General features: G+C 44.5%; 3 protein-coding genes across 3 annotated transcripts; all 3 read right to left on the minus strand.

The window, feature by feature from the left end:
* Nucleotides 1-12,130: 12,130 nt before the first annotated feature.
* LOC125540888 (anthocyanidin-3-O-glucoside rhamnosyltransferase-like) lies at nucleotides 12,131-13,709 on the minus strand. Its single transcript, XM_048704420.1, has one exon. The coding sequence runs from the start codon at nucleotides 13,615-13,617 to the stop codon at nucleotides 12,232-12,234; it is 1,386 nt and encodes a 461-aa protein (XP_048560377.1). The 5' UTR covers nucleotides 13,618-13,709; the 3' UTR covers nucleotides 12,131-12,231.
* Nucleotides 13,710-17,703: 3,994 nt separating this feature from the next.
* On the minus strand, nucleotides 17,704-19,053 carry LOC125540889 (expansin-B15-like). The gene is made up of 3 exons (XM_048704421.1): nucleotides 18,855-19,053; nucleotides 18,339-18,645; nucleotides 17,704-18,164 (listed from the first exon to the last, which is right to left on the minus strand). Exons 1-3 carry the CDS (start codon nucleotides 18,988-18,990, stop codon nucleotides 17,846-17,848), a joined length of 762 nt encoding a protein of 253 aa, XP_048560378.1. The 5' UTR covers nucleotides 18,991-19,053; the 3' UTR covers nucleotides 17,704-17,845.
* A 6,287-nt stretch (nucleotides 19,054-25,340) lies between these two features.
* LOC125540890 (putative expansin-B14) lies at nucleotides 25,341-26,121 on the minus strand. Its single transcript, XM_048704422.1, has 2 exons — nucleotides 25,815-26,121; nucleotides 25,341-25,715 (listed from the first exon to the last, which is right to left on the minus strand). The coding sequence occupies exons 1-2, from the start codon at nucleotides 26,069-26,071 to the stop codon at nucleotides 25,394-25,396; spliced, it is 579 nt and encodes a 192-aa protein (XP_048560379.1). The 5' UTR covers nucleotides 26,072-26,121; the 3' UTR covers nucleotides 25,341-25,393.
* Nucleotides 26,122-26,532: the final 411 nt, after the last annotated feature.

Genomic DNA, 26,532 nt, shown 5'->3' on the forward strand with positions numbered 1-26,532 from the left:
AAACTAAGGGCACAAGGGGTCTAACACGCGACCTACAGCTTGTCTACGCATCCAGCTAGCGACTTGACATGTTCAGATTTCGTGTCTATAATGCAATGTGAGGCAGCTTGTGTGATTAAGCTATCCCATCATTCTTAAGACGTTGTTTTTATACCATGGCAATAAAATATGAACAATTGTTGTATATAGTTAGCTACCACTAAAAAAGGATTCAGTATGCCTATAGTTATTAGAAAGCTAACATGAATAAACAAACAGATACTTGCTGTACTTACTAAGATTCCACCAAATTAATCAGCAAAACTGTAACTGAATAAGATAGAGATAGAGAAGATGTGTACCCTCCAGCCTCATGGCTTAAGATCCTTGGGAAAACCGGAGTTTGCCCCTACAAAACCGACGCCAATTTAGCCACTGTTTTTGCCATGCCTCGATCTTCTTCTTGGGAGGGATTGTGATGGCCATGGTGGTGGCCTCCGTGGAGACCGTGGTGTAGTGGCATCACAGGGGGAGAGCCAGCATGAACGAGCGGCAGCCGAACCAGCAACACGCAGCACACGGATGAGCGGCAGCCAAACGAGGACGGCTAGCTGCAATAGGTGCGGGCTCGGGACAGTCCATATAGGCTCGATTCAATTGAAGACGCAGGCATTACCCTGCAGGCAGACCAGCAGACCGGAGCAAAAATACCACCAGAATATGCATTGCTTAATGCCCCAAGAATCCGTTAATACAAAATGTGGATCATACAAGCTACACACACATCTAGTTCTCGACCACCATAAGTAGAGAACATCCTAACCTTTAGGAAGTTAATCTCTTGCTCTATTTGTGTGATATCAGACTTTTTAGCAGTGGTATTTAAGCTTGGATAAAGCTTATTCCCAGATGATCAATCAAGTTTGTGACCGTACTATGATTGTACCTATCATATACACACCAAATAACACAGAATTAGTTTCAAAACAAAAAAACCCAGAAGATTAGTAATAAGTATATGTATTCTCATTATGCATATTGCTGAGCATCATAAATGAAAGAATCGAATCTCAAGATGCAACATTTTCACTGTTAGGCATGAGTATCATTGTATCAATGTGCAGGTAGGTACTGCAGGTTTAACAGGATCCATGCACAATGCAAAGAAATTCAGTACAAACTGCAGCTGGAGGGGACTCTCCTCATCAAAATGCTCATGTTGTCAAATTCACAGAGTGTAATCAAGACTGATAAAACGGATGTCTTATTACCCCCGCCTTCAGGGGCTTGGGAAATCAAGTCTGGCGATCATCTCATAACTATTTCTCAGAAAATAAAATAGAAAGGCAGTTTATGTGAAGAGGTCGAGCAATTCAAAATGCTCTACAATAAAACACAGAATTTGCTACAGATAAGTTCCCGTCTAAAAGGCAAAACTGATATACATGGACGTGTGTGAGATTATATTTATTGTACAGTATGTATGGAATTATAATTTCAGCACATTACAAATTTGTCTCTAGATTCAAAACTACCCTTCGATGCTTCCCTACTTTTCTCATAGTGCTGAATAACAGGCAGAGTTCATTCCTGAAAAACATCAAACTGCCACTGAATGGTGTCCATGTGTCATCATTTATTCCCTGTAGACAACCAGATTGGATGACACCATGGCATGCAATCAAATGAGACAAGTTGGGCCTAATTAATCACGAACACAAACCTGATTTCAATGTACAATGTGCCGCTCCATCTCTTCCCTTGAGCCATCAATCAATAGTATGAATTCATGGTCAATCTTAATCTGCTGAACAAGTGTACATGTGTGAAGCACACAACAGAACTGGTTTTGGCACTATGGAAGGTACAGAGAAGCATTCTTACAATATTCTCATATGCTTTGCGGTCTCTTTATCCTTCCTCTCACAGGATATACGACCAGGAAAAGAGTGGGATGGTGGCGGCCGCGTCCAGGTAGTGCAGTCCGTGTGCGCGCGTGGGGAGGGGGCTGCGGTGACCTGGGGCATCCAATGCTGTATACTCCGGATCTTTGAGGAGGCGGCAGGGATTGGGTGCTCTCCTTGATCTTTGGAAGGCGGCGCAGTATGGTTGCTTCGTTGAGCCGGCGCCGGTGACTCGTGCTCGGCAGTCCCCTGAGCAGACGGCCCGGAAGATCCTGGAAGGCACCGCCGCCAGGAGGCGGTTAAGGCGACAGGATCCTGCAATGCGGCGGCAAAGGCAGCTTGCGATGAGAGGATCCTGGGCGGCAAGGGGAAAGTGCGGGGTGGAGTCCTGCACGGGGATGTCATGCAGCGGTGGCTAGGGAAGGCGAGGTCAGCGGCGGCTAGGGTAGCAAGCCAAGCGGGGATCGAGGGGATCGAGAGAAACGAGGGTGCGTGCGTGGGGTGAGGGGAGGGGACGAAAAAACCAACGGAAAAACCACCGAAAAAACGGACGAAAATGGTGGGATGAAAAAAAGCTGTGGATGCAATCCTATCAACTCAAACATTAGGAGTAGAGATGATATTGATGATGAAAAACAGAATAAGTTCGACACAATATGATGACTGTCATATTCACTCAGGGTTGACCTTTTGCTTCTTTGAGTGCCCCTTCTTTTTCTTGGCATCACGGCGCTCCCTCTTCAGACCCTTTATGTCTATTGTTAAGATCAATTTTGAAATCTTTCAGTTATAAAAAACATGAAGCAGATTAGTACATCAATGGATTAAATTTAAACTTCACAACTATTTATAAAACAAATTAGACACAATCCTTCTGGTCTGGAATGTAGATCATGCCCCGCTTGCCGTCAATTACATCATTCGTCACATTTTTCACCTGCAAAAATGGTAATGTACAGTTGAGAATAGATATTGACATACAAGTTCTCAGTGACAAAGTTAGAGCAGGAAGTATGGTTGTTTAGGGCCAATGAGACTAGTCTGCGACCTAACCATCAGGATAACAATATCTGATGAACAAAAGACAGTTGACAGTTGTTCCATTGGAATTACCTTCTTAGCATGACCAGGAGTCCTCATAGCTAGCTTCTTTCTGTAGACTTTTAGCTAGACGATGTAAAAATCCAAGGATTAACCTTTTAAACTGGGTAGGGATGGTGACAACATGCACCTACTTTATAGACAAACAGATATGCATTTGTATATACTCATAAAGGTTTTCATCTAGCATTAATTATGGATTTATACTTCATTGGATTATCTTACCAAACATATAAAAACCAAACTAAAGCCGGCACTGGATTAGATATATGGATAAAAAATAATAGCAGTAGCACTAGGTAAATTAATTTATGTATTGTGATCAGATGTTAAAACTCTTTTTTTAGTAAACTATAACAGCAGCAAAGTAATATTGGGTAAAAAGCATACACAAGACACCCCAGAATGCAGAAGTTTTAGTGTTCAAGGGTCTGAAGAAGTGAAGATGAATGTTAACTTGCAAAATTTTATGCTATGAATGCTTCCATGGCAAGCTCGAAACCACAGGAAAGCTCCAGCATCAGTGGTATAAAAGAAACTCGAAAATAGAATTCTGAATATATCCTATATTTCACACAAAAATACAGAGTAAAACAGCACAAAGATGACGTTGTTTTCACATCAAGTTTCCAGGTGCAGTTGCGCTGTTCGGCAGTAGCACTAGTTCTTGCAGGAAGATAATAAAACAGGGTACTGATCTCAGAAGGCATAGTCTTCACAAGTTCACAGTATTAGATAGAAAGGCAACTAATGATGCAAGCATAGCAGCTATCGAACAGCCAAACAAGACTTCCTTTGAACTGCTGTTGAGTAATTGTCAGTGCTGATATATGTTCTTTGTGATGCAGTAGCGCTGCTGATGGAATAAGACTATCAGAAAGGTGCGATAGGACCCGGGAGCCCCGGCACCCCATTATCCCAGTCGTCCAGTTTTCTTTGACATTCTCACACTGTCTGACTTGTGGCAGATGCTTTCCAGTGATAAGTCTGCTAATCAGCTGCTCTCGTCCAGTTTGACTAGACGGGCTACTGTAGCCATACGGATGCTTTTGACTCTGGTAGAAAACAGTGCAGCGATACTTTTCTCTCTCCTCTGTCTGATTCTCACCATCGCCTCTCGTTGGAAACAATTGTTTTCTCTCTCACACAACCTCTCTTTCCTATCATTTCTACTCTCTCTCATACACACGGACCCAAAAAAAAGTTGTCTCTCCTTACTGTTGTTGCATAGAGAGAGTCAAAGAGGGTCAGAGAGAGGCTGCTCCCTCTTAAAAAACTCCAAAAAGCTTTGCAAGCGGCCGCTCTCTCACACTTTTGCATGCATCTTCTGAAAAAATTTGCATGTCGCACACTCGCTCTCACGGGAAAGAAGCAACAGCGAGTGAGTGGTGGGACAGGTGAACGAGAATCTTGTATAGGACAAACAACTACTACTCCCACTTTTACTGTTCACGTAGCCTGTTAAACCAAGCGGTGATGGAGGACTCCGCACATATCCCAACAAGATGTTTCTCACTGGACGATTGAGATAACCGGGTGTCTAGACACCCGGGTGTTGAAAAGCCAATCTCATAAGACTATAGGAGAGGGCTTGGCACAAAAGAAGGGGAAAACTATTAGGCCCTGTTTGGTTTCAAATAAGTCACCAACTTATAAGTCGAAAAGTATAAAAAGAGACTTATTTTGCCAAACGGACCCAACTTATAAGTCATCCCAACTTATAAGTCATAAGTTGCTCCACCCCAACTTAAAACTTATAAGTCACCCCCTTTCACGTGGGTCTCATCACCTTTACATTAAAAAACAAGGTGGGAAGGTGTGCTCAGGTGACTTATAAGTCAGATGACAACCAAACAGACGTGACTTATAAGTCACTGATTTTAAGTCACCTGACTTATAAGTGCCTGTTTGGTTTCAATAAGTCACCCGACTTATAAGTCAGGTGACTTAAAACTAGTGACTTATAAGTCACGCTTGTTTGGTTGTCACCTGACTTATAAGTCACCTCACACACCTTTCCACACCAATCAACATCATGCAGGTGGTGGGCCCCACGCAAAAGGGGGTGACTTATAAGTTTTAAGTTGGGGTGGAGCAACTTATGACTTATAAGTTGGGATGACTTATAAGTCGGGTCTGTTTGGCAAAATAAGTCACTTTTTTCACTTTTCGACTTATAAGTTGGTGACTTATTTGGAACCAAACAGGCCCTAAGTCAGGTGACTTATTGAAACCAAACAGGCTCTTAGCCACACTAAGTTCTCATGTTTCTCTTTCTCTAGTGTAATTTGTTTTGGAACCAAGTGCAACTCAGCAAACAGTGGCCGTGAAAGGATTCCGGCATGCCAGGGCGCCGTCGCAACACCAAAAAAGAAAGGCGTAGTGGCGGCCGTGGCGGAGCTCGTCGGTTGCGGTGCGTACGCCAGGGCGGCGTCGAAACCGAACAACGCGACGGCGCCGGGGTCTGTGGTGGCAGCCATGGCGGGACGGTGACGAGATACGGCTGGGGGAGGGGAGGGGAGGGGCGGCAGGAAAATACCTCCGGGGAGAAGGCACAGGGAAGAAGGGCACGCCGGCGTCCTGGAGGCGGTTGCGGCGCGTCGGTCGCAGGAGAATAAACTGCGCGTCCCTCGAGGGCTCGCTCAATCGGCACGAAATATGGGATCGGGACGGGCTGGCCCGGGGCAACCCAGAAATTTTCGGCCCGGAAAGGATGATCTCTGGAATTTCTGGTCCACCCCGACCTGCCAAACTAGGCCTCAGTGACATGTTGCACCTAAAAATACTATAAGATCTAAAGCACTAAAAATATAAGATCTAAAAAATATTTAAATAAACTGTAAACATTTTTTTCATTCTGCGAAGATTGATACTACAAGGTTGCCATTTATATATTTCATCACGCCGCATTTCTTTTCTCTTGCTATAAATACATAAATAAACTGTCACCTGACTTCTACACAAAGTTGCATTTGCCATGATCTAAAATCATTATGCACTTGAGCCATTAATCATAGGATGTTGATAGCTATAATAGCTTATTGACATGAGCTGTCATTATGTACCTCTCTCCTTAAACGTGATAACGTTTTCGGTCTCTAGAAATCACTTGAGGGGAGGAGTTTATCCTGACGTATCCATCACACAATTATACTGTGGAGGCACAAGACTCACACTTGTGTCTTTGGAGTAATTGGCTTCAGCCATGTTTCCATCTACGGTGTTACCTAGCGTCGATTTTACAGCCATTATTACAACCATGCACAGAGTTCTATCATTTTCCTTTCGTATAGTACTATGTAATCTTGAATGATTATTTTGAGTTTGTTAGCAGCCTTTTTTTCATTGATTGCAAGATGGTGTATCATTAACACACTTCGATATTGCATGATTATAATGTAGGAAGCTTCATATTTGCTGTACTTTTTTTCTTGTGAAAAAGATTCAAATCTATCATCAAAGTTCATCATAAGTACCAAACACTCAGGATGTATGCGGACTCGGTCTCTTGAAGATGCTTATAGGGTAGTTGTGCGTTTGTGTTTACAGGAATGAGTGTATTCATGAATGTATAAGCGTTTGTGTCTGTGATGTGTTAAAAAAATGCAAACGAAAGCATTAAAAGGGCAGACAAATTCGTTGGGCCCTCCAAGATATGCTTCGGCCTATCCCATGTACTAGGATTATTGATGATGCATGCATAGACAGGTCCCATGGTAGTTGCCAGTAGTTAAGCCTGCTGTCGGCGCAACTGCCAGTTGACGAACGCAAGCGACATCTGCAAAAATTCACCAAACTATCACATGAGGTGGTCTGTTGCATTCATATCGGCTGGCACACTACCAACGCAATACGTTACTGTGACGCCGTCATATCTACCACTGCCTCTCTTCCTAAATGTAAAAGGTTTTGACAGTTTAATACATTTAGAAACAGAGGTAGTAGTGTATATTAGGATCTATAACGTTTTAAAGGCTACCTTTGACCATTAATAAAATTAACAATATATAAGATGCATGATGTAAAAAATTATATCATTAGAAATTGCTTTCAATATGAATTTGACAATACACTTTTTGTTACATACACATCATATATTATTGTTCTAACCGGTGGTTATAGTCGATCTCGAAAACGTATTAGGCCCTGTATATTTGAATGAAGGGAGTAATGCGAAGGGAAGTAAAAAAAAACTTGATCATATATGACCGGCTGGCAGCTACCAAACACTCCGGTAATCTCATTTATTTAGTGCCAATAAGCCTGAGGTGGAAGAAAGTTTGAGGGATTCCAGTCATTTTAAAAGTTACACATACATCAATATGGCCACTGAAATTTCGCGTCTATACTATTTTTTGGCAGGGTTCTCTTGCTCTTATGTTGTTTGGTACAGTTGCTTAGTCTAGATCCACACATCCAAGTCTATGTACGTGTAAAGTTTGCAGCAACAGCAAATTGTGAAGTTTGCATGTATCTAGTGAAAACAAAGTTGGGAATCAAAGAAATTTCTCAGTTTCAGTATCAGTATGCCCTTGTGTTTGGCTCTTCGTTATTTACTTTTGAGCACCCATCTGGATTGGGTTATGAAAACCCATGAGAAGCAACTGGATGCATTCCGGTGTCCCAAGTTACAAACATAAAATGTTCTCACAGTCATTGTGTAATCTCAAATCTGCGTCGCAAAACAAAACAAAAAATCTTCATCTACATAGCAAAAAAGAAGTCCATTCTGCTATTCGAGGATCTGTTGTAGTGAAATGGAAGGTGTCAAACAACTTCCATGGCTTATCTAGTGAAATGGGAGGTGTCAAACAACTACCATGGCTTGCAGCTTTCTTGGGATGCCCACCAGCCATCAAAGGTGTGGCCTTCCCCTTCTCTTCCCATGTATGCCTTCTTTCAAGAGCATGTCTATATATACTAGAAGTAGTGATTCATCCGCGTGCGGGATGCGCGTGTGACTTAGGACTTGGACGACGGCGGTGACGAGGAAGGAGGAGATGCGTTGAGGTACTGGTCGCCCTTCATCGGCAACAGCACCAGCCGGCAGCTGGCCATGAGTCCCTCCACCACAGAGCTCAGCCTGGCGTGGTTCACGAAGCAGCCCACAGCGCGGTGATGCAGGATGTGCTGCTGCTGCACCCACCCCGTGTGCACCACGCCCCTGCCCTTGGTCCTCTCGGCGAACCCCGGCGGCGTGCACTTGGCCAGCTCCGCCTCGGTGTCCGTGCCCTTGGGGAAGTTGAGGACGACGAAGAACAGCCTGTTGGTGGATTCCAGGCCGAGGAGGAGCTCCGTCGCGGCGGCGGCTGGGAGGAACGTCTCGCTCCCGAAGGAGGCGAACACGACGGCGTTGTCCGGGAAGGAGGAGAGCCACTTGGCCCACCGCTCATCGAGCTCGCAATATGATGACTGTCATATTCACTCAGACTGGCCACAGTGGGAGTAACATCACTAGTAACATCACACTTTTCAAGATAATTTTGCTTATGTGGCACATATTTAATGATGAGAGAGGTGATGGTGGTAACTTAGCTAGTTACTGTAACATCACACATACCAAGACAATATGAGTCTATAGGCTAATAAATGAATCATAACATGACAACACACATATGTTACTACCCACTGTGGAGGTAGTAACCTAGCCTAGTAAAATGTGATGTTACTAGTCTAAGTTACTCCCCATTGTGACTAGTCTCAGGGTTGACCTTTTGCTTCTTCGAGTGCCCCTTGTTTTTCTTGGCATCACGGCGCTCCAGCTTCAGACCCTTTATGTCTTTTGTTAAGATCAATTTTGAAATCTTTCAGTTATAAAAAACATGAAGCAGATTAGTACACCAATGGGTTAAATTTAAACTTCACAACTATTTATACAACAAATTAGACACAAACCTTCTGGCCTAGAATGTCGATCATGCCCCGCTTGCCGTCAATTACATCATTCGTCACATTTTTCACCTGCAAAAATGGTAATGTAGTTGAGAATACATATTGACATACAAGTTCTCAGTGTCAAAGTTAGAGCAGGAAATATAGTTGTTTAGGGCCAATGAGACTAGTCTACGACCTAACCATCAGGAGGTTTGTTGGAAGAGAGATAAATGAAAAAGGAGGTTTGTATTATCTTACCTAAGAGATGGTATCAAGATGTCATCTCTCAGAGTACGATTTCAGGAGTGCACAAATAATGGCTAGAGATAAAGATAATCCCTTGTATAACATGTCTTCTAACTTATCTAGATGATGTGGAATACATAAGTAAATACAACCTTATCAACCATTATGCATGCTGTTACATATGACTTTGTCAATATATCTTGAAGACATATGGCCATAAGATAGATACATATGACTTCATCAATATAGTTTCCCCTCCGATAGATACATATGGCTTCATCAATATAGTTCGAAGAAATGCGACTCTAGTATTTAGTACGGGTTGTGTGAGTGTGTGCATGTGTATGTTTGTGTGTTATACTCTTCGGTTATAAAAAGGAGAAGATAGGCACATATATATGGCTAAATAGAAAACCTGGTGAAATTTTGGTTAAAAATGATAATAGGTGAACATTTCTTGAAATTAGGGAACAACTTTTGAAATATAAACATTTTTTGTTTGTGACAAACATTTTATGAATTCATAAATATTTTTTTGAATCAGCAATCTTTTTTGGAAATCTAAAATAAAATGCAAAACATTGTTAACGAATTTAGTGTTTGCCCCCCTCGGGTCTGCATGTTTTATCATTTGCCCCCCCCCCCCCCCCCTCGAACTTCTAGAGCCAGGATTGTTGTTTCAAAGGACTGTATTGATCACGTGTTTTCTTGTACCGGGACCGTATTGAAGCAATACGCAAGTTCCAGGATCAAGTTGGACGTCGCCAGCAACCACGAGGACTATAGATGCAATTAATTATCTGTCAGACCAGTTGTATTGTTTCCTCCCATACAAAGCGAGTTCATTTGTGCTTTACCGCCGATGTCAGGTCATCTCGTATGGCCTCTTTGCTGGATGCTTGGCTGTAGTTTCTAAGTTCAAATTCTCACAAGTATGTATCCTGGGTAAAATACTCCAGCTGTAACATGGGGCACTGTATTAGCCCCTGTTTTTCTCTTGAGAAAAATTTGACCCTCTAGAAGCCTATTGATCTTTAGCCCTCCCGTGCATCAATCTTTTGGCTGGTGAATTAAATCTTCTTGATAAAACAAGACATCTGTTAGGAAAAGGCCTAATATCTGATCAACCTGCATCGATCTAGCGGGTTGTTGCTAATATGCTATGCTATTTATTCCTCCATCGTCCATGACAATGGAATTGTCTTAGCACTGCACCAGTTTTGCTATAGAACCACTACAAGTTAGCATTGTGCCTGGCATTTTAGAGATTTATCGTTCTAACCTGTGTTATCAAACTGATTGGTTTATTCATCCACTGGTTTACAATGTACAAAAGGAGAAGTTAGGTTCTGTAAGTCACAATATGAAAAGCTCACTCGTCTTTTAATTGAGTCGACCAGCAAACAATCCATCGCAATTTACCCAGATTGGATGACTCCTATGAGGCCAAGGGGGGGGGGGGGGCCCCCCCCCCCCCCCCCCCCAAGGAAATTTTTGTAGGAGGACTTAGATTAGTTTTTTTTAAGCATTTGCCCCACCAAACACTGATTTTCGGGTAGCTCCACCACTGATGGTGGAGATAGACTGGAAGAGTAGCAACACCATCTTTCTCCTTCTCCTCAACGACACAACCAACTTCACCAGCGAGAAGAACGCGGCGCCGAACGCAAAGTCGGTGTGCGGCTACGAGATCATAGAGGGCATCAAGACTCGGGTCGAGGCCTCCTGCAACGCCACCGTCTCCTGCGAAGACATCCTGGCCCTCGCCGCCCGTGACGCCGTCACCCTGATACGCCGGTGTCAAGGCTCAACTATGTTTTTCTTGGGACAATGCTAGACTTACGTAAAATCTGTTACGTGTTCTACGTAACCAGCATTGTGTAGACGGCTTATTGGATAGATTGGTGAGGAGGGGCCCACCCCCCGTTAAAATCACAGGGCCGATAGGTTTATAGTTTGGAATTTTACGTAGGTCTTCGTAGCCTCTTCCTAGGTGTAGGATTGTCCATTTTTCTTGTATACGGCTACGCCATGCTCTCTGGACTTCGACTAACGCTGGGTGACGGGCTATCAGAGGACCTGAACCCAGGCGATACAGAAAGAGAAGATAGTGCAGAAGGATTCTGTCAAGCGACGGCTGAGATGGCAAGATAATGTTCAACGGCTCAGATTGCTCCTCACCATTTCACTCAAACTATTACTGTTACTGGCCGTTGTAACAGTAGTTCCTTTTACCACGCTGAGCTGTAAAGAGACTATATTAGCCCCTCTGGTCGATGGAGGAAGGCAGGTTGTAATTCCCCATTTCTTAATGAGCTGAGCCAACTCATAAACTAATATAAATTAGAATATCCATGACCAACTTTTTTGAATTAAATGACTATTGCAGGTTAAACATGAAAAAAATGTGACCATATAATAGTCTAGTAATTATAAGTGCCTTGCAAGTGAGAGTAAATGCAATCAGATGTCGACATACCGTGTTATAACAGACAAACATATAGATTTGGAGTCACATAGTTATGAAATTTTAAGATGTAGGTTTAAGTCTCATCACTCATTCCATTGAAAATCAAATTATGACTAAAGAATATTTGATGGTTGTGCGATATATACCACACAAAACTCGTGTGAAATATATATAAACAGCCAATATTTGAAACTCGGCAAAGATAAATGGGCTTTGGGAAGATGATGCCATAGCTTTGATATACGGAAAAAAGGAACATAGAGTAAAAGCATAAATCAATTCTTTTGAAAGAAAAAAAAAGTCTTCAGAGAATTAAGGAATGCATCCATAGCAAGATCATTTTTATTTGAAAATCACATTTATTTGATAGATGCTGTCGTATTTCTTTATACGGTCTTTTGTAAATGATTAATAAAGTGGTTGTATGCATCGCCCAAATACAGAGACGGAGATCTTCCTCTTTTAAAAAAAACTAAAGAATGGGGCAGCAAAGTAGAAGTCCATTCTTGGGAAAGTAAAATTCTTGGGAGAATTAAAGAATGGGGCAGCAAGCCGATGAATAGTAAAATAAATTTTTATTTAAAAATAACATTTATTTGCCTCCATGGACATGGACACGAGACCAAGTAGCAAGCAAAAGCATAGTACATCATCTTTTCAGGCCCTCACGAACTTTTTGAAATCCCTGACGAAATCGTCCGCCAACCTCTTCTGCACGGCGTCGTCCATCAAGAAGTCCCTCCATTTAATCCCTTGGCCCTCCCACCCGTCCGCCATCGCCGTGTCCACGGCGTCGCTCACGTCCCCGCGCCCGAACCACCCGTCGCTGTCGCGCCGCGCCACCTCCGCCCCGACGCGGAGGTCACGCGCGAACAGCGCCGCGTTGAGGTACTGGTCGCCCTTCATCGGCAGCAGCACCAGCCGGCAGCCGGCCACGAGCCCCTCCACCACGGAGCTCAGCCCGGCGTGGTTCACGAAGCACCCCACGCCGCGGTGCCGCAGGATGTGCTGCTGCTGCACCCACCCCGTGTGCACCACGCCCCTGCCCTTGGTCCTCTCGGCGAACCCCGGCGGCGTGCACTTGGCCAGCTCCGCCTCGGTGTCCGTGCCCTTGGGGAAGTTGAGCACGACGAAGAACGGCCGGTTGGTGGATTCCAGGCCGAGGAGGAGCTCCGCCGCGGCGGCGGCCGGGAGGAACGTCTCGCTCCCGAAGGAGGCGAACACGACGGCGTTGTCCGGGAAGGAGGAGAGCCACTTGGCCCACCGCTCCTCCAGCTCGCCCTGCGGCGGCTCCGGCACGACCGGGCCCGTGACGAGCACCGGCTTGCCGTGCTGGGCGGTGAGGTAGTTGATGTAGGGGCCTTCCATCTCGAAGCACGTCTTGATGACGAGGGCGTCACTGGCCTGGACGCCGGCGAGGACGCGGTCGTACACGCACGGCTCGCCGTGGAAGCTGGTGAACACGTAGCTGAAGTCGGCGGCCTGGTAGGCCGGCACGGTGGTGATGCTCGACGACGGTGGGAAGCCTGCGGGCGGCGACGTGAGGTCGTCCGCGGTTGGCAGCTGGCCGCCGGCGCCGAGGCGGCGGGCGGGGTTCATCAGGTAGGCGCCGGACACGGCGGAGAAGACCGAGAACTGGAGCGCCTTGATGCGGAGCGGCGCCGCGAGCTCGGTGACCCACGGGGTGGCGAAGTCGAACAGCAGGGCGTCAGGACGGAGCTCCGCGAGCAGGGCCGCCACCTGCGGCCTGGTGCCGTCGACGGCGACCTTGAGCAGCTCGGCGCCGTCCGCCGAGACCTCGGCCGTGCTCTCGGCGCCCTCGGGGAGCCCCGGCACGCGCTGGAGGCGCAGCGGGGCCACCGCCACCGCGCCGGCCGCCGGCCCCAGCATGGCCTCGACGCGGGGCACGTTGGCCGCGGCCGACAGCAGCGTGACACGCACCCCGCCGGCGGCGACGAGCTTGCGCGCCAGCTGCACGAACGGGCTGATGTGGCCGAAGGCGAGGAAGGGGAACATCACGACGTGCATGCTGTCGACTGCCATCCTCAGTCGAACGCTGGATCGATCGATGTGGTTTGCTTGTGACTCTTTAGCAGCTTTCGGTGGACGTTTTATTGACAAGACCTCACTCTTTAGCAGCTACCAGGAAATTCCAGCTACCACGCCGTGCTGCAACCACTGTTTAGTGCCCTTTAGGTAGTCCCATTAAATAAATACAATAAAATCCGGTCATTCAATCTATATCTACATATCTATCAATAAAGTAAGCATGTCCAGGCTTATTTACTGACAGGATTTCACTGTTGCAGTGCAGCGTTTGTGTGATGCAGCGGCTACCACGTGCTCCGTGTTGCAATTGCAAGCACTGTCCGGTGCCCATGAACACACACACACAACGCGTACTAAAGAATGGAACCGCATAGCTTCAAGATATATTGACAAAGTCGTACCTATGTGTTCATCATCTTATTTCTTTTAGGTAATAACACCAATGGTGCTTGAACTTGTCACTGATGTTTACTTTAGTGTTTAAACTTAAAAAATACATTAAGCTGGTGCTAAAACTTGGCATGAACATACAAATATGGTGCTAATCTCATTCGTAGACATAAAGTATGCTGATGGCGCCGTATGTGGCTGACGTGGATTTTAGTTGAATACTATGCTTCTTTGACAAATGGGCCCTTTCTGTCAGTACACAAGAAAACAGAAATGAAAAATGGTGACAGACAGGCTTCGAATCTGCGAACACAAGCGAATGGGCGAATCTGCGAACACAAGCGTATGGGCGCAAAACGTGCAAAATGGTGATAGACTGTGCATGTATTATTAAATTATAAAATTAAAATGTACATATGAAAATTAACTCACGGATTATATTTACATTAAGCAAAAACTAAGAATATAAGTCATGAGAGAAATTAATACACCAGTGAATATTCGTAATTATTTTGTAAATGTTGTTATCCATAAATTCTATAAATTAAATATAAGCCATGCATGTACAAAAATTTTGTATCCATTATATCTAAAATAGTATTTTCTAAATAATAGGTTAAAATTTCTTTAAATTACATGAACATTTTTAGTAAGTTATTTTATTGCATACATCTATATATTTTTTTTGTGTGCACCCGAATATTTGTGTACCATGAGGTTATTAATTATGTACCACAAATATTTATAACACACGGCATGGCATGGGGGGCTGGTTTATAAAATTTTAAAATAATACACGCACACGAATATTTGTATACCACGAGGTAACTATTAATACCATCTAAATATTTGAATCTAACTTTATTATATTATTATAATCTACAGATGTTAACGTGTGCAAAATGCAGAGTGGTAGCATGTGTATCAGTGTAATTATAATTGCAGATTTTTGTAAAAAAAAATAACATGTGATAAATGGGCCGCACTGACTACAGCCTATTTAAGTATCACGCCTACATTATAAATGAGGGGCCAGTGTTTGCACGTGACCAAAGGCACCTCCAGCAAATTATGCCAAGATCCATGTCGATGCAGCTGTACGAACACATAGAGGGGGAACGGCGGTAGCTATTTGCAGGGACAGCAATGGTGTTTTCTTGGGGAGCTCAGCTTTGGTCATTGACGGGATTTGGGACCCAGTGACACTAGAGGCTATTGCATGCCGGGAGGCTATTGCCCTAGCGGAAGATCTTCATATTCAGCAAATGGTGGTTGCTTCAGATTGCAAGCGGGTTACATAACAAGAGGACACAAGGGCTCCTATGGTTCGATCATCTCTGAAATTAAGTCCAGATCATTACCGTTCCAATGTAATTTCTCTTTTGAGGGTCGTCATGTTAATTTAGAAGCTCATAAGTTAGCTAGATTTGCTTTAAGGTTAGCTTTTGGTCGTCATGTTTGGCTTGGCCAGCCTCATGACATAACTTGTATCCCACTGAATGTGGTCTTTGAATGAATAAAGGTTATTTCCCTCAAAACGTGACGCTATCCGATGGAGTGGCTTGCCTAAAAAAAATCCGATGGAGTGGCTAGGGTAAGCTCGACCACATTGTCCAGTTCTCTGGTCCGAACCCTATTGGGTAACGTTTTTCGTTTCAGTTTTCTTGTGTACTGACAAAACGGGCCCCACTAGTCATAGAGACATAAGTATTTTACTAAAATCATGTTTGGTCGCTACAAGTGCCACGTCAGCCAAATACGGTGCCACATCAGCACATTTTACATCTACAAATAAGCTTAGCACCGTATTTGCACGTATGCGTCAAGTTTTAGAACTAGTTTGAATTATTTTTCAAATTCAAGCACTAAAGTGAACATCCGTGGCAAGTTTAAACACCACCGGTGTTATTACCTCTTTTTTTTTAAACACAGAGTACAACATAGATGCACACACACACTGATACAACGCCGATCAATGACTGGAGTCATGTAGCTTCAAGATATACAGATGAAATCCATTAGATATACCAGGTACAACGTAAAAAAGGCCCTACCGACGGTTGTAGTCGAGCCCCTTTAAGATATATTAAGAAAGACACATTTATGTATCCTTTAGCTATATGTTTTCAAGATATATTGATGAAGCCATATGTCGAAGGGAATGCACAATGGTTGATAAGAAACTATTTTCTCATGCATTCCACGTCATTTAGAGAAGCTAAAAGATATGTTATCTTTATATCTAGTAATTAGTGTTTGCATATTCCTAAAGTCAGCCTCTCGCATTTAGTAACATAGTTAATCCATAGTGCATAATATCATAGTCTGAAAATTAAAACGACCTAAGTAATTATTTTGTATGACTCATAATAGCATCTCATTTACTATGATATGGTATCATGCTATGATACCAATACCTTTTTTTTCATTTAATACTATGTTTTGTCAGTGATGGGCCTAGTTGTCATTGCATGAAGCTGCATGACATTACACTATATACCACACTGGGAGATCTTAGACATGGCATCCCATACAATGGACAGAGATGCCACATCTTTGATATCATCTCTTATAGCTAAGAAAAGAGGGGGGAGGGGGGGGGGGTCTTTCTCTTCCAACTCAACAATTATTTGACATTGCTAATATATCACCTTATTTTCCCTAACTATCTTTTGGCTATATAGGTCAAAACTGACTTGTTTTCGGCACACATAGTTCCTATTGTCTTGTTATGGAACAAGGCATAAGCAGATACCAAAATTCAGGGTCGATACATGGGCAGGAAACACTATGGCAGTGAAGTAACTTTGGGGAACCGTAAACTCAAGATTTTAATACCATGTTCAGAAACCAAGTAACTTTAGGCCAAAATCTACATCAAAGCAGCCACAATGAAAACAAAATCCATGAATAAATTGAAGCACGTAGCCCATATACTTGACATTATTTTTTAGTGTATATGGTATTTGGACCATTCTTTGAAATCTTACATTAAGTGACTGAGTTTTCTTAGGCATGATTTTCAAGCATAAATTTATTACTCCTTCTGATCCATATTAATTGTCGCTGAGGGAGTACTCAAAAGATTGATGAACAACTTCATTGGCAATAATCTTGAGGGTTTAGCAATATCCATCTTATCGTTAGAATATTAGACAAGTCACATTAGCTAAACGTCAGTCGATTGAATTTCAAATTTGGGGTCAATCGATTTTAAGATTTTGCCGGAGTGAGCCAGAGGGAAGGAAGGAGAAGGAAGGGGCTCGCCGGAGGGCTACCCCATTATCTATCTTAGGGTTTAGGATGGGGGCAGTGGTGGACGACGGTTGTGGGGCGGTTGTGGGGCTTCGCCGAAGAAAAAAAAACTAGATGCGCGCGGGGCTAGAGGGATGGCCGGGGGCGGCGGCAAGACCGGCGGTGGGGGCCGTTGGGGGGGGGGGGGGGGGGGGGGGGGGGGGGGGGGGGGGGGGGGGGGGGGGGGGGGGGGGGGGGGGGGGGGGGGGGGGGGGGGGAGGTTAGGCCGGTGGTAGTTGGTGGTGGAAGGAAGGTGCTTGGAGGTTGAAGAAAAGGTGTGGGCCATTGATTTTCCGGCGGTTGAAAAAATCGACTGACCCCAAAGTTTTTTCCAGCTGATTGAGGTATAGCCGGGCCCTAGACAGACATACAACACATCTACCAAAATATTCCAAGAAAGCAATTTTTTCCACATTATTTGAAAATTTTCAAGCATGATGGAAACATCTACTATTTCCGTATCGAATTATCAATGTCGATTACACAAGGCCACACATGTGCCCATTGGTACTCGACAAACCGATCAATCACTCGATCACTAGTAGTTTACGATGGACCGGTAGGTCCTTCCGGCGTGCCATCCGGAGGGAATGACATTGCTGGCGATGAGCTGCTTGCCGGAGCCGGAGGTGAGGCGGATCGATATGGGCGCCTGCAGGGTGGACCTGGAGTTGTACTTCCACACCGCACCCGACAACTCCTGCATCGATGCCCATCCGCCGCCGCGCTGTTGAAGCTCGACCGCCGACAGGTCTCCATCGCCAGCCTCGTACTCTATGAGCACTGCGAGGTAGTTCGGGTTGGAGCCTGCGTCCACCTTGAAAACGATGTCCATCCCGTGCCAGTTGCACGGAACCCTGCGAGAGAAGAAATCGAATATTACCTTCGTCCCAAAAAGTTTGTCTTAGATTTGTTCAGATACTCATGTATCAACTTTTTTGACATAGGAGTAGACGACAGTTGATCGATGGAACATGCACGGAGCACTGGGCGTGAGAGCTGTGTGCGCTAGCTAGCTAGCAAGAGCTTACCGGTTGTAATGGACTCTAATGCTGCCGGCTTTGCGGAGGTTGTCGGCCTGGCCGGGCTTCGCCATGGCGCCGAACGCCTTCCCGCTGAGGTCGAAGTGGGCAGCCTCGGCCAGGCACGGCCCGCCACGGCACTCGTCTGTGACGACCACGGTCACCGGAAACCCGGAGCAAGCGGCATTGCCGGTGCATCTCACCTGGTAGCAACCGCCGCAGCCCTTGCCGTTCTTGAAGATGGAGGGGCTGCCCGCCGTGATCATGGCGGAGAACGGCGGCTTCTCCACGTCGCGCTGGTACCCGCATGCACCACCTGCAGGACGCCCATGCACCGATGCACGCGCCAGTACAAATAAACAACTATATACGCGTCCTAGCATGCATCAAATCCATATACTCTCTTCAGCCGAAAAAGCTTGTCTCTCAAATGGCCAGTGTTAGATACATCCATATAAGAGACAAACTTTTTCGGATGAAGAAAATATATGACTATAAATATTGTATGTGTGTGCACTTACGTACCGTCAGTGCCTGCACCTTCGGGGGGAACATACCATGTCGCGCCGCCATGAGACCAACCGGAGACGCTGCACGGAAGGAGGATGAGGAGGCAGCTCATGGCTAGAGCCGCTAAAGCGGCGAAGGAAGAAGAAGCCATGCTTGTTCCGCGCAGGCCAGTCCGTAGAGAAAGAAGAGGGAACGAACTGGAGGCAGATCCGGTGGTGTGTGTGATAGCAAGCGTAGTCTTTTGCCATGTACTTTGATTTATAGGCTGCAGAGAGCTAGAGATATCGCATGCTGATTAAATATGGATTCGAGGGGATATGTTTTCTTATTTAATGAGTATATTAGTAAAGATTTTGGGACTATCTCTATCCATTAGGCCGATCACAATAATAAGTATCATATGAGCATAGAGCTAGAGATATCGCAGGCTGACGGTTAAATACAGATTTGAAGGGATTCTTTTTGCTTAATGAGTGAGTGTAACAGATTTTCATTTCGTTTCAGGTCGAATGTTCTATCCTATAGTTGGTTGACATATATGTGACCATTTTGACCCGCTGCCAACAATCCCTCCCCTCCACCTCCACCTACTGTATTTTTTTCAGTGTACCTCCACCTACTGTATAGTGTAGACTTAAGAGCATCTTCAACGCCGATCTGTAAATTTCTCTGGTATATGTCCATTTTTATGTCCGGACGTGGTCCGCAAACATGGTACAGGAGGAAGCAATACACCACTAACTGCAAAATAACCAGCTGAGAAGAGAAAAGGTAGGTGGTGACCATGCATGTGGTGGAATATTTGTGGATTGGGAGGAGAGTGAGAAGAGGGGGACCATGCATGTGCAGATGGGAGAAGAGAGAGAAGAGAGGGACCACTTATGTGATTGGTTGCATGTTCAGACTCTGGCAAAGCCTCCCCACTTTTGTCTTCAAAATACCGGATTTTGGACGTCCGAACAACTTCGCGGATTGATACATGTCCCCATTAGATTGCAAAAGTGAACAAATGTGTCCGGACCAATGTTTTACATGTCTTCCTTGGAGATGCCCCAAGACTGAGAGGTGATGTGCCAGCCAATGATTGGATTCAGCGGAGCCCATCTGGTGAAATCCAAGGGAACGAGAATTAGTTGAAAGATTACGTGAAAAGTATGTAAACAACCCATAGGTGTTTTTTTTTTCAAAGGAGGATTACCTCGGCCTCTATCAAAATGATCCATATAGCCATGGTATTAATCAAAATAGCCACCAAATACATAGTTTGATCAAAATAGCCGAACCGTTCGTGGGCAAGGTCGACAGTCGCTCGCTCGAGGACGGCCAAGCGCCGACGGTCGAGGGCTTCGACTGCGCCTTCAAGGACAACGGTGACGCCGAGGACAATAGGTCACGGGTCACTATTTTTAAATATTGTTCCGTCTCATAGCAATACACGGGTATTTAGCCAGTAATTTATTACTTGTGAATCAAAAAGGCTCGTGTGTTCCTACCGGGTGGAAGGCATTTCTCCAACAAGAGGTGTCAATGGAACTAATTTTCAATGAACTGGAGTTTCCCTCCTTTCCATGTGCCCTTGGGTAATAGAAAGGCCAATATATTTATCATCTTAAACCAAAATTTCACCAGGTTTTTTCTTTAGCCCTATATGTATGCCTATCTTCTTCTTTGTAAAACCGAAGAGTATTACACGCAAATACATACACATGCACACACTCACACAACCCGTACTATACTGGAGTGGCATTGCTTCAAACTATATTGATGAAGACGTATGTATCTATCGTTTGATTGTATAAATCATCAATGACATTTATGTTTTGGCTCTATATGTTTCCACCATCTTCTTTCTATAAAACACTGAGTACAACATAGACACATTCCCAAAACACAGAATGATCCAGGAGCCACCCATCCTCAAGATACATTGACGAAGTCAGATGTATATATCTTTTGGTTGTATATGTATATATCTTGGTCTCCAGAAATAGTGTGTACTCTCATTTTATTTAATCTCCATATTAGCTATGTCCTACATCAAACTTTATAAAGTTTGATCAAGTTTATAGAAAACAATAAGAACATTTATAATAGTCATATATATGTTATGAAAATATATTCAGTGATGAATTTAATAGTATTTGTTTTTGATTTGGTAATGTAGATGTCAATTATTTCTTCTACGAAATGGGTCAAAATTTACAAAGTTTGACCTGAGACAAAGCTAATATGCAATGCAAATAAAACGGAGGGAGTACAACATAACATAGGCCTTACTGATGGTTGTAATTTTGTACCGTCAAGATATATTGACGAAGTCATATGTATCTATCTTATGGCTATATGTTTCAAGATATACTGACGAAGTCATATGCAAGGGCATGCATAATGGTTGATAAGATTGTATTTACTTATGTGCTCCACATCATCTAGACAAGTCAGAAGGCATGTTATACAAGGGATTATTTTTATCTCTAGCCATTATTTGCGCACTCCTGAAATCGTACGACTGAGAGATGACATCTTGATATCATCTCTTAGCTAAGAGAATACAAACCACCTTTTCATTTATCTCTCTTGCAACAAAGTCATATGTATCTATGCTTTGTATATAGAACAACACTAGTTTGTTTTCGGCACGCCTAGTTCCCACTGTCCTCTTATGAAACAAAGCATAAGCAATTACCAAATTTTAGGGTTGATCAATGTGTAAGAAACACTAAGACAAATAAGGAACTTTGAACAATCGTAGACTCATGAACATCATGGGAAATCAAGTAACTTTAGGCCATAATCTACAAAAAAATCAGCTACCATGGAAAACAAATTAAAATCCATGCGTGAATTTAAGGGCACACTCTGTTTCAAGACCTGGCACTATTTTTCAGTGTATATTAATTAATTACTTGGACCATTCTTTGAAATCCTAAATTAAGCAACTGAGTTTTTTATAGGCGTCATGATTTTCAATATAAGTTTAAACTAGAAAGACTGACAAACAACTCAGTTGGCAGTAATCTTGTGGGTTTAGCAATATTTATCATGTGGTCAGATCTGCCACATCAATTGCCATTTTGAATTATCAATGTCGATTACAGACATGCACGTGGCTAATAATTAATTAACATAGGTACTAGATTCGACTGATGGAATGATCACTCAATCACTGGAAGTTTGCGATGGATCGGTAGGTCCTGCCAGCCTGCCAGCCAGAATGGATGACATTGCTGGCGAGGAGCTTCTTGCCGGAGCCGGAGGTTAGGCGGATCTATATGGGTGCCTACAGGGTGGACCCGGAGTTGTACTTCCACACCATACCCCACGAATCTTGCATCGGCGCCCGGCTGCAGCCGCGCTGCTAAAGCTCCACCGTTGACCGATCACGGTCACCAGCCTCGTCCTCAATGAGCAGCGCAAGGTAGTTCAGGTTGGAGCCGCCGTCCACCCTAAAGGTGATCTCCAGCCCATGCCAGTTGCACGGAACCCTGCGAGCGAAGAAATCAAAGAGATGACAATCGATCAATGGATCGAATGGAGGATGATGAGGCAGCTGCTAGCTAGAGCCACAAAGGAGGAAGAAACCATGCTCGTGGTGAACAATATACGGTTGCTCCGCGTATGTAGAGGAAGAAGGGAATGAACCTGAGATAGGTAAGTGATGTGTGTGATAGCAAGTGTAGTCTCTTGACATGTATTTATAGGCAGCAGAGAGCCAGAGAGATCACACACTGATTAAATGTCGTGGTGAGGGGATATTTTTTATTTAATGAGTGTATCCGCAAAATTTGTTTCACCGTTTTCAAAGATTTTTCAAAGAAATTGCATTCCTTAATTTTCAGAACCTCCAACCTTCTATTTTAGACGAGGAACCCCTAGGTAAGAGCATCTGTAGTGGATGTTTAATACTCCGATTTATTCATTTACTGTCATGGCAGTACAAAGAACACCTCAAGTAACAAAAATTAACAAGCGCTATCAGCTAGTTCCTACTTCAGTGGGAGGAAGCTTCCTTCCCTAACCACTATTCCCGCCAACGGTGACATCTCTAGCCATGCGGGTAGCTCCGGCAAGCCTCATGGAGCCCACTGACTGTGGCCCCACTCATAGCTGGTCCTGCGACCGCTTCCATATTGCGATTCTTTATTTGTTGTCTGATTAATAAAGACATAATATTTTGGTAGATCACCCCCTTATTAAGTTTGCTATTTTATTACATTACATTTTCCCAGATTTGGTAGGTAGCCTTTTCAATGAGTAGACATTTTAATATGGTTATCATTGTCCTTTGGTTAATTTTGCTTGCATGTGTGCATAATTGACTATCACCCCCATACAGTATGACATTTTTTTACCCCAAAACAGAAAAACAATTCATCGACCAGACACTAAAGTCATCAAAACAATATATACACAAATCACAAATTGTTGTACAATGTAGGATAGGCCCTACTGATGGTTATAGTCATGTACCTTCAAGACATAACGATGTGATATGTAGGTATCATTTTGCTATATATGTTCAAGATGAAGTCATATGAGTAAGGGCATGCACAATGGTTGATGAGAAGCTATTTTCTTATGCCTTCCACATCAATTAGAGAAAGCAAAAAACATGTTGTACAATGTATTATCTTTATCTCTAGAAATTAATGTTCGCATGCTCCTAAATAATTATAGTGATTAAAATTAAGATAGTGTATGCCTTATACCTCTAGAGAGTATTATGTATTTGATACTAGTGTATGATAGTACCTTCATAGTGCATGTTACGACTGATTTGTCCTTTAGATGACCTCATTGATTGTTTTGTATGTCTCATAGCAGCACCTCATTTATTCATTATTTCCAATTATGATATAATATTTAGTATCATGATATAATATTTATACACTATCATGATATCATTATTTCTTCATTTAATGATATGCTATGTTAGTAATATAGATCAATGATAGTTTGATTTTGGCGCGTCTAGTTTCCATTATATGGTTATGAAACAAAGACATACCAAATTTTAGGTCGATCCATGTCTATGAAACACTAGATCAGTGAAGTAACTTTGGGCAATCATAAACTCAATAGATTTAATTAGGACCATCATGAAAAATCAAGTAACTTCAGGCCATAATCTAAAGCAAATCGGCCACCAAGGAAAACAAAATCCATGAATAAATATAAGGAAGTGCTCTACAGATTTGATACTATTTTTCCACTTTTGCTATTTGTAAGTTGCATGAATTTTATTTTGTGCAAGTCACCTTTTCTTCTTATGTTCTCTGAAAATTTATTCAGAGACCATTCTTGAAATCCTAAATATATTATGTTAGTGGCTTTTTTTTTGTAGTAGTAGTAGTAGTCAAGATTTTCAACATAAATTTAATACTCGAAAGACAGTTGGCATCTTTTTTTTTGCGAGGGAAAAGGGGACTTTATTACTTAAGGTGGAGAATCTGCCATACAAATGCTAACAACTTCACTAGTCCCCAACCCAAACCACACGGTGGTGCGAGGTGTGCATCTACCATACACAGCAAGGCAATGAGCGACCTTGTTCTGCCATCGGCTAATATGAGTAAAAACTATCTCCCTCGTACTATCAGCAATCAACACTTGAATCTCTTGCACCAGTGCCGTGAACATTGATCGATCCCGCGTGGGACTCTTAATCATCATTACCGCCTCCGCACAGTCCATCTCGACAACAAGGGGAAGCAAGGTCCTGTGCATCGCGAGCTCGACGCCCTCTTTACATGCCAAAAGTTCCGCCTCCAGGGCGTTATCACATGTACGTATTTCCCTGCAGGCTGTGTAGATAATGGTGCCGGTATCATCCCGCAGGACCATGCCGCCCCCGGCTGCACCCGTCTCCTGTACGAAACTTCCATCCGTATTCAGCTTGGCCCAGCCTTCAGGCGGCCGAGACCAACGCAGCTCCTCACGGTCCTGCTTGTCTCTAGCTGTAGCAGCCTCAAATTTGGTGGCCGGTAAGTGCAACACCATTTTCCCTTTGTCCATGTTCCCCAACGGGTGCTGCTGAATACACAACAAGGAGCTTATGTAGCCATGGAGGAAATGACGTGAGGCTTGTGTTGGTGGTGCTTGTTTCCCATGCGTGAGCTCATTCCGGATGTACCAAGTCCGCCACATGGTCATTAAGACGATCATGCGGACTGTATCAGGGAGTGGCTCCAGCAAACTAAAAAGCCATTCTGGACCAGTGTTATAGATATTGTCGACGTCCGGGATCGGCCAGTCCAGAGCCATCGCACGCCATAGATTTTTTGCCAGTGGAAAGATCAGTTGGCATCAATCGTGAGCGTTTAGCAATATCCATCGTATCCTTATAGTACAAAATTATTAAGCAGATAAAGAGCAGATCAGCTGCCAAAATATACGAAGAAAGCATTTTTTTTTCCACACTATGTTTGCAATTTTTCAAAGCATGACAGCAAGTATTATTCCGGGCACGGGCTCGATTACTACATATAGCTAGCGCACTCGTGCTGCACAACTAATTTAACATGCGCACTCAATTGATCCCACTGACGGAGCAATCACTGGAAGTTTACGATGGATCGGTAGGTCTTGCCGGCCTGCCAGCCGGCGGGGATGACATTCCTGGCGACGAGCTTCTTGCCGGAGCCGGAGGTGAGGCGGAACGATATGGGTGCCTGCAGAGTGGACCCGGCGTTGTACTTCCAGACCGCGCCCCACGACTCCTGCATCGGCGCCCAGCTGCTGCCGCGCTGCTGAAGCTCGACCGCAGACAGGTCTCCGTCGCCGGCCTCGTCCTCAATGAGCACCGCAAGGTAGTTGGGGTTGGAGCCGGCGTCCACCTTGAAGGCGATGTCGAGCCCATGCCAGTTGCACGGAACCCTGCAAGCGAGCGAAGAAATCAAAGAGATGAGGATCACACGATCGAACATGCACGTAGGCGGAGCACTGCCATAAGTGTGTGCGCTAGCGAGAGCTTACCGGTTGTACTGGATTCTAAGCTTGCCGACGTTGCGGAGGTTGTCATCCTGTCCGGGCTTGGCCATGGCGCCGAACGCTTTCCCGCTGAGGTCGAAGTGCGCAGCCTCAGCCTGGCACGGCCCGCCGGGGCACTGGTCTGTGACGACCACGGTCGCCGGGGACCCAGAGCAAGCGGAATTGCCGATGCATCTAACCTGATAGCAAGCGCCGCAGCCCTTGCCGCCATTGAATATGGAGGGACCACCCGCCGTGATCATGGCGGAGAACGGCGGCTTCTCCACGTCGCCTTGGTACCCGCACGCACCACCTGCAGCACGCCCACGCACGCGTCAGTACTCGATCACTACGAAATACGTACACGTAAACAACAACTACTATGTACTATTGTATGTACCTACCGTCAGAGCCGGCGCCGTGGCGGGGACCGTACCACGTCGCGCCGCCGTCAGACCAGCCGGAGACGCTGCGCGAATGGAGGATGAGGAGGCAGCTGCTGGCTAGAGCCACGAAAGCGACGAAGGAAGAAGAAGCCATGCTCACGCTGAACAATACACGGTTACTTTGCGTACGTGAGAGGAAGGAGAGTCTCTCGCCATGTATTTATAGGCAAGCAGACAGCCAGAGGGATCGCGCGCTGACTACATGCCGATTGGAGGAGAGTATTCCATTCATTCAATTAGCGTATCCTCAAAGATTTTTAACTTCTTGAAAACGAAGC

The sequence above is a fragment of the Triticum urartu genome, chromosome 2 (assembly GCF_003073215.2).
Source record: "Triticum urartu cultivar G1812 chromosome 2, Tu2.1, whole genome shotgun sequence".
NCBI lineage: Eukaryota > Viridiplantae > Streptophyta > Magnoliopsida > Poales > Poaceae > Triticum > Triticum urartu.

Excerpts from the sequence above, each read along its gene's own strand:
- LOC125540890 (XM_048704422.1), bottom strand. The coding sequence starts at position 26,071 with ATGATCACGGCGGGTGGTCCCTCCATATTCAATGGCGGCAAGGGCTGC. Across the intron at positions 25,716-25,814 it reads CTTAGAATCCAGTACAACCG|GGTTCCGTGCAACTGGCATG; the intron begins GTAAGCTCTCGC and ends GCTCGCTTGCAG.
- LOC125540889 (XM_048704421.1), bottom strand. The coding sequence starts at position 18,990 with ATGGCTTCTTCTTCCTTCGCCGCTTTAGCGGCTCTAGCCATGAGCTGC. Across the intron at positions 18,646-18,854 it reads CGAAGGTGCAGGCACTGACG|GTGGTGCATGCGGGTACCAG; the intron begins GTACGTAAGTGC and ends GGCGTCCTGCAG. Across the intron at positions 18,165-18,338 it reads ATTAGAGTCCATTACAACCG|GGTTCCGTGCAACTGGCACG; the intron begins GTAAGCTCTTGC and ends CTTCTCTCGCAG.
- LOC125540888 (XM_048704420.1), bottom strand. The coding sequence starts at position 13,617 with ATGGCAGTCGACAGCATGCACGTCGTGATGTTCCCCTTCCTCGCCTTC.